This window comes from Vipera ursinii (assembly GCF_947247035.1).
Source record: "Vipera ursinii genome assembly, chromosome: 1".
In the NCBI taxonomy this organism is placed as follows: domain Eukaryota; kingdom Metazoa; phylum Chordata; class Lepidosauria; order Squamata; family Viperidae; genus Vipera; species Vipera ursinii.
In genome coordinates, this window is record NC_139512.1 from 74,826,319 (window position 1) to 74,840,193 (window position 13,875).

The window sequence follows — 13,875 nt, forward strand, 5'->3', positions numbered from 1 at the left end:
GTTGAGACAGACAGTATAGTTGGGCTACATGATGGTGTACCATTCCACCTGTTGCTCAGCCAAGGCTACTCATTGTAATTGCTAGCAGAAGTATTCCCCACCAAACTAGTGTGGTTGAGAGATTTCAATGTGCCTTCCCAGGTTGAGGGGTCTAGAGCAGCATAGGATTTCATGGCTGCCATGACAGCCATTGACCTGCCTCAATTTCTAGTTTATAGAGCCAAACACAGATCAGAGTTACATGTTAACTGTTTTTGCAACATGATCTGAAAGGTGGGGAAAACCAAGCTTAGTCCCTTGTCATGGAAAGACCATTCTCTTTTTGTTCTCAATGGAAAATAACCTCTTAGATTAGTTTTCCTCAGATGTCTACTAGATCCAGTGGTTTTCAGAAGGCACTTGGGGAGTTTCCTGAAGATCTGTGGGAAGTTTGGTCAAAATTGTAATAGGCCACAGGAATAAGGGGGCACCTAAGGGATTAAGCCAATTACACCAGAATAGCCACTCCCCACTCACAGATCTACTGCAGCTGCTCAGTTTCATGAGGAATTTAGGGAAATGCAGAAGGGGGAAAGCCTAGGACATCGCTAGAGAAAAGTCCCACCTCATATCTTACCTGTCAGATAAGAGTTCAAATTTGAACTCAGATAGTGATGATTCAAGGGGCAAAAGGGAGATGTTTTGTCATTTTATTGTGTATCCTGGATGCTGCCCAGTAGCTTTCTGTAAGATGACTTGTTCCCTTTTGATGATTAGGTGACATCAAGCTGGTTAGCAACCACACAGATATATTTTTTTCATGAAGATCTGTCCTCAACTTTATCCTTCACTGATGTTCTTATCACCATTATATTCACCTTGCTGCTGGACATCCTCTTTTTCCCCTTTTGCCCCCTTTCCCAGAATTGCAAATTTCTCAAAAGAGAAGTGACAAAAGTTTAATAATTTGAGCACAGTCATTTGTGTCTCAAGTTAAGAACATCAGATTAATTAGTCCTATGATCCATTTGTTTGTTTTCATGGCATGATTCCATGGAATTTCATGGAATCGTTAAATTCTCGAAAGGCTCCTACAAAATCATTCATTCTCCCACTTCATTTTCGTTTCCCTGTCATTTTAAAAATAATAAAATAAAAATAAAATCATTCCCCTTTTAGAGAAAAACAGTACTCGACAACATCTGAAGGGTTACTGTGAAGAATTTTCACAATATTTGGCAAATAAAATCAGCTAGATTCAAACACAGCTGGGTTCCAGATGGACAGTGCTAATGAAGATGACTGGGGCTTCAGATTTGAAATAATCTGTGATTCTGTGAATCCTGAAAAAGTGGTTAAGACTCATTGTTGTATTATCTCTGCCACCTTTCATTTAGATCCTGGTCATCATGGTTAGTTAATGCCTCCTGTGAGTGACAGAAGGCTAGACTTAAGCAGTAATCAAAGCTTTTTTGAGAGAGGGGATATTCAAAAGGCTGCGGTGTATCTTTAGCTCAAAAAGCATTTGCTTAATTTGACTATTTTAATAATTTTAGACCTGTCTCCTTCTTAGGGAAGATTAGAGAGAAAAATGATGATCTAAAAATTTCAGAGAAACCTGGAAGAGGATTATTTGGATCCTCGGCAGGCTGGCAGGCTGCAGTACACCTCCTTCTTGACTTCTCAGGTACTTTCAATATTATAGACCACAACATCCTTTTGAACCACTTCCTTTGAACTGGAGTAGGGAGCACTCTTTGACAGCTGATTTTCTCCTACTTGAGGTAAGAGGAAGAGGACAGATTGGCTGGAACCTCTACTTTCTAGAATACCTCAGGGTTTTTAACTCTCTCCACTTATTTTTAATGTTTATATGGAACTTTTAGAGATCATCCATCAGCATAGCATTTGATTATCATCAATATGCTGATTTCATCCAACTATACATCTTGGCCTTGGGCCAAGGAGGCAACATCACAGAAGTAGCTGAAGACTTTCAGCATCCATGGGGGTGAGATAGACTTTAACTAAATTCCTGCAAGGTAGAGTAGTTTTGGGGTTTGGGACCTAACCATTTTAAAGAAATGCTATCTTTGACTCTGAATGAAGTTCTGGGCATTTTTATCCCTACCTCCATGTAACAGACTGACAGAATAACAAATTCCCTCCTCTGAGAGATCTGGTATACTTATTTCCTTTTGGATTTCAGGACAGTACTTAAGACCTGGTTGTTCCATCTGGCACAGGAGAAGTGCTTGTTGTGAATGAAGTCTGGAATCTGCTGGGTACATTATTTTGTACTTTTCTTGTTTATTATTTTGATGTTGTTTTTATTCATATTGTGCATTGGCTTTTTTCTCTCTTTTTTCTCATTGATGTCGATGTTGGTCAACAGAGCTTCTCAGAATGAGAGATGTACAAAGAGTAAATAAATAAATGAGAGAAGCGTTCTGGCTCCAACTGAACAAAGTTCTATGATTCCTTGGCTTTTCTTTCTTTTTTTATTCAAAGTAACCTAGGCAGACTACAGTTGGAAGAGAAGAAAAATGGAAGGAGAGAAGCTGCTTAAGACTGTCCAAACTGCATTCTAATCTATATAGATCAAGATACAGGAATAGTGTATGTTTCTGTTTCTTTTTTCGCTCTCTACAAAAATCATTTGGAAATCACACTACTTCTTGTCTTTCCTTAGGCAGAATAGAATATTTTGCTAGGCACCACAAAGAATGTTAGGAATTCTAGAAATGTTCACCATACAACAACAACCTATGCCACATACACGCAGCATGGCATTTTCCACTTTGTCTTTCTCAGAAACTGTGATCTCTCTCCCATACACTCTGATTTAAAAGAGAAACACTTCATCCCCTCAGTTCCCCATTATTCCACTTCTAAGAGTAAGCAGAAATTGGCCTGGTTTAAGTGTTCTTATTTGTATTCACCGTGTTTTCCACTGCATCTTATCTTCAGGAAGACAAAAACGCTAGCCTTTTCAGATAACAGGTTTTATTTCATCGGGGCTATTTGGTTGGGAATTTTTTTTCAAAATTAAAGCAGAATATCTTCAGAAAGTGACTGTATGTATGCCAGGTATATGTAGAATATAGAATGGATTTTCACAGTTTGTCGAGGGGAAAAGGCCACAGTGACATATTAAAAATGCTTGTCGGCTGTAAAGAAATGGACCTGAAGTGCCATTCAGCTGTTCCGCAGCTAGCCGGAGCTGGTGGATGGCAGCGAGGCTTGGAGGTACTTGGCAACATAAGTTTTGGCAAAGTGGTGGCAGCAGCTTACTTTTTAAAAAACACTGGCAAGCCACATAAGACTGCTTGGCATGCTGTATGAAACCCACGTACCATGTGGTACAGGCCTGGTATAAATGATGGTCTTGACAGAGAGAGGGAAGATCTGCTTTTCTTCCTGAATCTAATGGACAAACAACTAAAAAAGACTTACAGACACTTATTTTTGTTACACAGTAACGACATAAAGATGGAAAGACTCTGAAATACCTAAAATGGAAGAATGCTAGGTGACAAAGCCAATTTACAAAGAGGGCAAAATTGACCTATTTTAATTAGAGAAAAGAAAATAACTACATTTGTCAATGACTGGAAACCCTTTATGGACTTTTTGCTGAAAATAGAAAAAAATGTACTCGTGATTTATGAATTGGATGATTACAAAATGTGGCTTAGGGAAAAAAGGAGATATGATGTAACCTTAGAGAGAGTGATGATAAAGCTTAAATGCATTACAACTGCTGTAAAGATTGGAAGACATTTTTTCCCTCTTTTTCTCTCTTTTTTCTTTTCTCATCACTTTTATTTTCCTTTATTTCCTTAGGTTTTTATTCAGTAAAAAATTCTTCAATAAAAATAATTCAAATGAGAGAAAGAGGGAAGACCCATTACCAAGCCATGAAACAGATAAACGTGGCTTAAGTCGTATGAAGATAGGGATTCAGGAAAACCTTTAAGACCGGTGCCCTCCTAATTCACATGAAGACGGATAAGGGGAAGCACATTCAGACTTGGAAGATTTTGTTGCTGTAGCTACTCTAATAAAACTAGTTTTAGCTTACTCACCTTATGCCTCTTGATTGGTCTACCTTGTAGAGCTGACAGCATATTACCTATATTAAAATAGATTTTCTATTTCGATGAGCTATTCTTCATGGAGAAAATCCGAGTTTGCTAAGAGTGGACACCAATTTAATGGCACATAATCAATCAATCAGCTCTTTTACAAAAAGGAGGCAGAGGAGATATTGTAAAGATCAATATTCTATACATATAGAAGTTCTCAAAAACAGGGAAACTGTTCACATGGGAAATTGGTGAAGATCAGAGAAATATCAGACTATAAATAAAATGCAATCAGTTATCAAATTCAGTAATATAATGTCTTTCCCACACCCAGAACTTTGGACTGGCTAATGTATTATTATAAAATAATGTTCGATATATCTTCTACTGAACTGAATCCAGTTAATGTCTGGTTACACCAGCTAGCCATTTTGTGCTTACCGTATATACTTGAGTATAAGCCGACTCGAGTATAAGCCGAGACCCCCAATTTCACCCCCAAAAACTGGAAAAAGTTATTGACTCGAGTATAAGCCGATCCGCCGTTCTGCAAGCCTCTGCCGCCAGCAGAGGCTCGATCCGCCATTTTGCAAGCCTGAATACACAGGAATACCCTGTGTGGCCGCGGCTCGTCAGCAGGTCTCCGTTCCTCCTGCCGACCTTTGGGGAGGTTTGGGCGCCTCCCCAAACCTCCCCAAACCTCGGCAGGTCTCCGTTCCTCCTGCCGACCTTTGGGGAGGTTTGGGCGCCTCCCCAAACCTCCCCAAACCTCGGCAGGTCTCCGTTCCTCCTGCCGACTTTTGGGGAGGTTTGGGCGCCTCCCCAAACCTCCCCAAACCTCGGCAGGTCTCCGTTCCTCCTGCCGACCTTTGGGGAGGTTTGGGCGCCTCCCCAAACCTCCCCAAACCTCGGCAGGTCTCCGTTCCTCCTGCCGACCTTTGGGGAGGTTTGGGCGCCTCCCCAAACCTCGGCAGGTCTCCGTTCCTCCTGCCGACCTTTGGGGAGGTTTGGGCGCCTCCCCAAACCTCCCCAAACCTCGGCAGGTCTCCGTTCCTCCTGCCGACCTTTGGGGAGGTTTGGGCGCCTCCCCAAACCTCCCCAAACCTCTGCAGGTCTCCGTTCCTCCGCGCAGACCTGCCGACCTTTGGGGAGGTTTGGGCGCCTCCCCAAACCTCCCCAAACCTCGGCAGGTCTCCGTTCCTCCTGCCGACCTTTGGGGAGGTTTGGGCGCCTCCCCAAACCTCCCCAAACCTCGGCAGGTCTCCGTTCCTCCTGCCGACCTTTGGGGAGGTTTGGGCGCCTCCCCAAACCTCCCCAAACCTCGGCAGGTCTCCGTTCCTCCTGCCGACCTTTGGGGAGGTTTGGGCGCCTCCCCAAACCTCGGCAGGTCTCCGTTCCTCCTGCCGACCTTTGGGGAGGTTTGGGCGCCTCCCCAAACCTCCCCAAACCTCGGCAGGTCTCCGTTCCTCCTGCCGACCTTTGGGGAGGTTTGGGCGCCTCCCCAAACCTCGGCAGGTCTCCGTTCCAGTTTGGGGAGGTTTGGGCGCCTCCCCAAACCTCCCCAAACCTCCCCAAACCTCGGCAGGTCTCCGTTCCTCCGCGCAGACCTGCCGAGGTTTGGGGAGGTTTGGGGAGGCGCCCAAACCTCCCCAAACAGGAACGGAGACCTGCCGAGGTTTGGGGAGGCGCCCAAACCTCCCCAAACGTCGGCAGGTCTGCGCGGAGGAACGGAGACCTGCCGAGGTTTGGGGAGGTTTGGGGAGGCGCCCAAACCTCCCCAAACAGGAACGGAGACCTGCCGAGGTTTGGGGACGTTTGGGGAGGCGCCCAAACCTCCCCAAAGGTCGGCAGGTCTGCACGGAGGAACGGAGACCTGCCGAGGTTTGGGGAGGTTTGGGGAGGCGCCCAAACCTCCCCAAACAGGAACGGAGACCTGCCGAGGTTTGGGGACGTTTGGGGAGGCGCCCAAACCTCCCCAAAGGTCGGCAGGTCTGCGCGGAGGAACGGAGACCTGCCGAGGTTTGGGGACGTTTGGGGAGGCGCCCAAACCTCCCCAAAGGTCGGCAGGTCTGCGCGGAGGAACGGAGACCTGCCGAGGTTTGGGGACGTTTGGGGAGGCGCCCAAACCTCCCCAAAGGTCGGCAGGTCTGCGCGGAGGAACGGAGACCTGCCGAGGTTTGGGGAGGTTTGGGGAGGCGCCCAAACCTCCCCAAACAGGAACGGAGACCTGCCGAGGTTTGGGGACGTTTGGGGAGGCGCCCAAACCTCCCCAAAGGTCGGCAGGTCTGCGCGGAGGAACGGAGACCTGCCGAGGTTTGGGGAGGTTTGGGGAGGCGCCCAAACCTCCCCAAACAGGAACGGAGACCTGCCGAGGTTTGGGGACGTTTGGGGAGGCGCCCAAACCTCCCCAAACAGGAACGGAGACCTGCCGAGGTTTGGGGACGTTTGGGGAGGCGCCCAAACCTCCCCAAAGGTCGGCAGGTCTGCACGGAGGAATGGAGACCTGCCGAGGTTTGGGGACGTTTGGGGAGGCGCCCAAACCTCCCCAAAGGTCGGCAGGTCTGCGCGGAGGAACGGAGACCTGCCGAGGTTTGGGGACGTTTGGGGAGGCGCCCAAACCTCCCCAAAGGTCGGCAGGTCTGCGCGGAGGAACGGAGACCTGCCGAGGTTTGGGGACGTTTGGGGAGGCGCCCAAACCTCCCCAAAGGTCGGCAGGTCTGCGCGGAGGAACGGAGACCTGCCGAGGTTTGGGGAGGTTTGGGGAGGCGCCCAAACCTCCCCAAACAGGAACGGAGACCTGCCGAGGTTTGGGGACGTTTGGGGAGGCGCCCAAACCTCCCCAAAGGTCGGCAGGTCTGCGCGGAGGAACGGAGACCTGCCGAGGTTTGGGGAGGTTTGGGGAGGCGCCCAAACCTCCCCAAACAGGAACGGAGACCTGCCGAGGTTTGGGGACGTTTGGGGAGGCGCCCAAACCTCCCCAAACAGGAACGGAGACCTGCCGAGGTTTGGGGACGTTTGGGGAGGCGCCCAAACCTCCCCAAAGGTCGGCAGGTCTGCACGGAGGAATGGAGACCTGCCGAGGTTTGGGGAGGTTTGGGGAGGCGCCCAAACCTCCCCAAACAGGAACGGAGACCTGCCGAGGTTTGGGGACGTTTGGGGAGGCGCCCAAACCTCCCCAAAGGTCGGCAGGTCTGCACGGAGGAACGGAGACCTGCCGAGGTTTGGGGAGGTTTGGGGAGGCGCCCAAACCTCCCCAAACAGGAACGGAGACCTGCCGAGGTTTGGGGACGTTTGGGGAGGCGCCCAAACCTCCCCAAAGGTCGGCAGGTCTGCGCGGAGGAACGGAGACCTGCCGAGGTTTGGGGACGTTTGGGGAGGCGCCCAAACCTCCCCAAAGGTCGGCAGGTCTGCGCGGAGGAACGGAGACCTGCCGAGGTTTGGGGAGGTTTGGGGAGGCGCCCAAACCTCCCCAAACAGGAACGGAGACCTGCCGAGGTTTGGGGACGTTTGGGGAGGCGCCCAAACCTCCCCAAAGGTCGGCAGGTCTGCGCGGAGGAACGGAGACCTGCCGAGGTTTGGGGAGGTTTGGGGAGGCGCCCAAACCTCCCCAAACAGGAACGGAGACCTGCCGAGGTTTGGGGACGTTTGGGGAGGCGCCCAAACCTCCCCAAAGGTCGGCAGGTCTGCGCGGAGGAACGGAGACCTGCCGAGGTTTGGGGAGGTTTGGGGAGGCGCCCAAACCTCCCCAAACAGGAACGGAGACCTGCCGAGGTTTGGGGAGGTTTGGGGAGGCGCCCAAACCTCCCCAAAGGTCGGCAGGTCTGCACGGAGGAACGGAGACCTGCCGAGGTTTGGGGAGGTTTGGGGAGGCGCCCAAACCTCCCCAAACAGGAACGGAGACCTGCCGAGGTTTGGGGACGTTTGGGGAGGCGCCCAAACCTCCCCAAAGGTCGGCAGGTCTGCGCGGAGGAACGGAGACCTGCCGAGGTTTGGGGACGTTTGGGGAGGCGCCCAAACCTCCCCAAAGGTCGGCAGGTCTGCGCGGAGGAACGGAGACCTGCCGAGGTTTGGGGAGGTTTGGGGAGGCGCCCAAACCTCCCCAAACAGGAACGGAGACCTGCCGAGGTTTGGGGACGTTTGGGGAGGCGCCCAAACCTCCCCAAAGGTCGGCAGGTCTGCGCGGAGGAACGGAGACCTGCCGAGGTTTGGGGAGGTTTGGGGAGGCGCCCAAACCTCCCCAAACAGGAACGGAGACCTGCCGAGGTTTGGGGAGGTTTGGGGAGGCGCCCAAACCTCCCCAAAGGTCGGCAGGTCTGCGCGGAGGAACGGAGACCTGCCGAGGTTTGGGGAGGTTTGGGGAGGCGCCCAAACCTCCCCAAACAGGAACGGAGACCTGCCGAGGTTTGGGGAGGTTTGGGGAGGCGCCCAAACCTCCCCAAAGGTCGGCAGGTCTGCACGGAGGAACGGAGACCTGCCGAGGTTTGGGGAGGTTTGGGGAGGCGCCCAAACCTCCCCAAACAGGAACGGAGACCTGCCGAGGTTTGGGGACGTTTGGGGAGGCGCCCAAACCTCCCCAAAGGTCGGCAGGTCTGCGCGGAGGAACGGAGACCTGCCGAGGTTTGGGGACGTTTGGGGAGGCGCCCAAACCTCCCCAAAGGTCGGCAGGTCTGCGCGGAGGAACGGAGACCTGCCGAGGTTTGGGGAGGTTTGGGGAGGCGCCCAAACCTCCCCAAACAGGAACGGAGACCTGCCGAGGTTTGGGGACGTTTGGGGAGGCGCCCAAACCTCCCCAAAGGTCGGCAGGTCTGCGCGGAGGAACGGAGACCTGCCGAGGTTTGGGGAGGTTTGGGGAGGCGCCCAAACCTCCCCAAACAGGAACGGAGACCTGCCGAGGTTTGGGGAGGTTTGGGGAGGCGCCCAAACCTCCCCAAAGGTCGGCAGGTCTGCGCGGAGGAACGGAGACCTGCCGAGGTTTGGGGAGGTTTGGGGAGGCGCCCAAAGCTCCCCAAACAGGAACGGAGACCTGCCGAGGTTTGGGGACGTTTGGGGAGGCGCCCAAACCTCCCCAAAGGTCGGCAGGTCTGCGCGGAGGAACGGAGACCTGCCGAGGTTTGGGGAGGTTTGGGGAGGCGCCCAAACCTCCCCAAACAGGAACGGAGACCTGCCGAGGTTTGGGGACGTTTGGGGAGGCGCCCAAACCTCCCCAAAGGTCGGCAGGTCTGCGCGGAGGAACGGAGACCTGCCGAGGTTTGGGGAGGTTTGGGGAGGCGCCCAAACCTCCCCAAACAGGAACGGAGACCTGCCGAGGTTTGGGGAGGCGCCCAAACCTCCCCAAACAGGAACGGAGACCTGCCGAGGTTTGGGGACGTTTGGGGAGGCGCCCAAACCTCCCCAAAGGTCGGCAGGTCTGCGCGGAGGAACGGAGACCTGCCGAGGTTTGGGGACGTTTGGGGAGGCGCCCAAAGCTCCCCAAACAGGAACGGAGACCTGCCGAGGTTTGGGGACGTTTGGGGAGGCGCCCAAACCTCCCCAAAGGTCGGCAGGTCTGCACGGAGGAACGGAGACCTGCCGAGGTTTGGGGAGGTTTGGGGAGGCGCCCAAACCTCCCCAAACAGGAACGGAGACCTGCCGAGGTTTGGGGACGTTTGGGGAGGCGCCCAAACCTCCCCAAAGGTCGGCAGGTCTGCGCGGAGGAACGGAGACCTGCCGAGGTTTGGGGACGTGTGGGGAGGCGCCCAAACCTCCCCAAAGGTCGGCAGGTCTGCGCGGAGGAACGGAGACCTGCCGAGGTTTGGGGAGGTTTGGGGAGGCGCCCAAACCTCCCCAAACAGGAACGGAGACCTGCCGAGGTTTGGGGACGTTTGGGGAGGCGCCCAAACCTCCCCAAAGGTCGGCAGGTCTGCACGGAGGAACGGAGACCTGCCGAGGTTTGGGGAGGTTTGGGGAGGCGCCCAAACCTCCCCAAACAGGAACGGAGACCTGCCGAGGTTTGGGGACGTTTGGGGAGGCGCCCAAACCTCCCCAAAGGTCGGCAGGTCTGCGCGGAGGAACGGAGACCTGCCGAGGTTTGGGGACGTTTGGGGAGGCGCCCAAACCTCCCCAAACAGGAACGGAGACCTGCCGAGGTTTGGGGACGTTTGGGGAGGCGCCCAAACCTCCCCAAAGGTCGGCAGGTCTGCACGGAGGAACGGAGACCTGCCGAGGTTTGGGGACGTTTGGGGAGGCGCCCAAACCTCCCCAAACAGGAACGGAGACCTGCCGAGGTTTGGGGACGTTTGGGGAGGCGCCCAAACCTCCCCAAAGGTCGGCAGGTCTGCGCGGAGGAACGGAGACCTGCCGAGGTTTGGGGACGTTTGGGGAGGCGCCCAAACCTCCCCAAAGGTCGGCAGGTCTGCGCGGAGGAACGGAGACCTGCCGAGGTTTGGGGACGTTTGGGGAGGCGCCCAAACCTCCCCAAACAGGAACGGAGACCTGCCGAGGTTTGGGGACGTTTGGGGAGGCGCCCAAACCTCCCCAAAGGTCGGCAGGTCTGCGCGGAGGAACGGAGACCTGCCGAGGTTTGGGGAGGTTTGGGGAGGCGCCCAAACCTCCCCAAACAGGAACGGAGACCTGCCGAGGTTTGGGGAGGTTTGGGGAGGCGCCCAAACCTCCCCAAAGGTCGGCAGGTCTGCGCGGAGGAACGGAGACCTGCCGAGGTTTGGGGAGGTTTGGGGAGGCGCCCAAACCTCCCCAAACAGGAACGGAGACCTGCCGAGGTTTGGGGAGGTTTGGGGAGGCGCCCAAACCTCCCCAAACAGGAACGGAGACCTGCCGAGGTTTGGGGACGTTTGGGGAGGCGCCCAAACCTCCCCAAAGGTCGGCAGGTCTGCGCGGAGGAACGGAGACCTGCCGAGGTTTGGGGACGTTTGGGGAGGCGCCCAAACCTCCCCAAACAGGAACGGAGACCTGCCGAGGTTTGGGGACGTTTGGGGAGGCGCCCAAACCTCCCCAAAGGTCGGCAGGTCTGCGCGGAGGAACGGAGACCTGCCGAGGTTTGGGGAGGTTTGGGGAGGCGCCCAAACCTCCCCAAACAGGAACGGAGACCTGCCGAGGTTTGGGGAGGTTTGGGGAGGCGCCCAAACCTCCCCAAAGGTCGGCAGGTCTGCGCGGAGGAACGGAGACCTGCCGAGGTTTGGGGAGGTTTGGGGAGGCGCCCAAAGCTCCCCAAACAGGAACGGAGACCTGCCGAGGTTTGGGGACGTTTGGGGAGGCGCCCAAACCTCCCCAAAGGTCGGCAGGTCTGCGCGGAGGAACGGAGACCTGCCGAGGTTTGGGGACGTTTGGGGAGGCGCCCAAACCTCCCCAAACGTCGGCAGGTCTGCGCGGAGGAACGGAGACCTGCCGAGGTTTGGGGACGTTTGGGGAGGCGCCCAAACCTCCCCAAACAGGAACGGAGACCTGCCGGGGTTTGGGGAGGTTTGGGGAGGCGCCCAAACCTCCCCAAACAGGAACGGAGACCTGGGGAGGTTTGGGGAGGCGCCCAAACCTTCCCAAACGTCGGCAGGTCTGCGCGGAGGAACGGAGACCTGCCGAGGTTTGGGGAGGCGCCCAAACCTCCCCAAAGGTCGGCAGGAGGAACGGAGACCTGCCGAGGTTTGGGGAGGCGCCCAAACCTCCCCAAAGGTCGGCAGGAGGAACGGAGACCTGCCGAGGTTTGGGGAGGTTTGGGGAGGCGCCCAAACCTCCCCAAAGGTCGGCAGGAGGAACGGAGACCTGCCGAGGTTTGGGGAGGTTTGGGGAGGCGCCCAAACCTCCCCAAACGTCGGCAGGTCTGCGCGGAGGAACGGAGACCTGCCGAGGTTTGGGGAGGCGCCCAAACCTCCCCAAACGTCGGCAAGTCTCCGTTCCTCCGCGCCCTGCCTGCCTGCTTCTTTCCGCTGCGGAAAGAAGCAGGCAGGCAAGGCGCGGAGTTTGGGGAGGTGCGCGCGCACCTCCCCAAACCTCCCCAAACTTCGGCAGGTCTCGGACGGCGGTGGCTTGGGAGAGGTGCGGGCGATCCCGGAAGCACCAAAGCCTCGGCCGCGCACAAGTCCTCGGTAAGTTTTTTTTGTTGACTGGAGTATAAGCCGAAGTGGAATTTTTCAGCCCAAAAAGTGGGCTGAAAAATTCGGCTTATACTCAAGTATATACGGTAATTTCTCTGAAATGTATATCCAGTTCTAGTAGATATTAACAAGGGACATGACTGGGCAAGAATCATACTAGGGAATTAAAAATTGGTTGAATGGTTTCTTTAGGCTAAGCTTTTCTGAAAATAAATATGCTACTATATGAAATCAGGGTTCATTCAGGACCATCTTCTTAAGCTAGAATAAAGCTTCCAGTACAAAACTCTTGGGAGAAATTGCTTGTAATCCCCCAAGAGGACATTTCCTTATTATGGAAAAGCCTCCCTAAAAATTAGATTTACCTCAAATTTGTAAGCATTGTATAATAATAGTAATAATAATAATAGTAATAATAATAATAGTAATAATAATAATAATAATACGGTAATAATAATAATAATAATAATAATAATAATAATAATAATAATAAAAAATCAGAGGGAGAATCAGAACAATCTCCCCACTTTCCATAAACAAGGAAACTGGTAGATTGCAATATACTTACTATTCAGTGAAGAATCTGGCAATGCCATATTGACCAATATCTTCCTTGCTTTCTAGCAGCTGACTCACTGCATCTTCCATATAAGTAATGACGTGCCTTTGGGCTGAAATGAAGAGTAGAATTTGTTATCCTGTAAATGTTTTATCACATGTGTTAATCCAATTAGAACAATTACAAATTTAAAGACTTAAACCTTTTGTTATGCTTCTTACATCTTGGAACTGAAAAGCATATATACTGACCTTGTTCACACATTTCAATATGCCTTAAGGCTTAAGATAGTTTTTTTAGTTTTGGTTTAATGTATCGTTAATTCAGGCACAGAGTATTATAACCCATGACAGATGGGTTATTGTGTCCTGAAATGTGTCCTGAAAAGTGTACATCTATTTGTGAGATATCTGAGATCCTGAGATTTGATCACATTTTCTCCACATCATTAAAACAATTCTTAGGTCAGGGGTACATGTTTGTGAGTTATATAACGGTAGTAAAAATACATCATAATTGAATAACATTGTATTTTGTATCTGTCAGCCACTACAGGAAAAACAAATGAAAGCAGCATAGAATAAAAATAAAATTTTAGATATAATTATGTATTGGGCTAGGCCCATCGTTAATATATTACTCTAAAGGTAAAGGTAAAGGTTCCCCCGCACATGCGTGCTAGTCGTTTCTGACTCTAGGGGCCGGTGCTCATCTCCGTTTCAAAGCCGAAGAGCCAGTGCTTGTCCGAGGACGTCTCCGTGGTCATGTGGCCGGCATGACTAGACGCCAAAGGCGCACGGAACGCTGCTATGCAAAAACCTAGCCTATTAGAAGCTTCCAGAGAGTAATGTCAATTCTTACAGAACATCAAACTTATTATTTCACAATCAAAATTGGATCCACTTACATTCTGAGCTTGCCATTTTAATCGTGTGGCCCTCAATGTGTCACACAAAGCCTATGGCAACTTTTGAGGTAACATAAGTTGTGCACCCATTTTAAATAGACTAAATGAATTCCTTTATTAAGATTAACAGAATAACAGAGTTGGAAGGCACCTTGGAGGTCCTCTAGTCCAACCCTCTGCTCAAGCAGGAGATCCAATACCATTCTGGATAAATGACTGTCCAATCTCTTCTTAAAAACCTCCAGTGATGGAATACCC

General features: G+C 52.5%; 1 protein-coding gene across 1 annotated transcript in view; it reads right to left on the bottom strand.

Moving 5' to 3' along the window:
- CSTPP1 (centriolar satellite-associated tubulin polyglutamylase complex regulator 1) overlaps positions 1-13,875 on the bottom strand; it is a 163,190-nt gene that overhangs the window by 122,725 nt on the left and 26,590 nt on the right. The window contains exon 2 of the mRNA XM_083348805.1: positions 12,720-12,822. Within this exon, the coding sequence (XP_083204931.1) occupies positions 12,720-12,822 (103 nt within the window). The remainder of the gene's footprint in view (positions 1-12,719; positions 12,823-13,875) is intronic.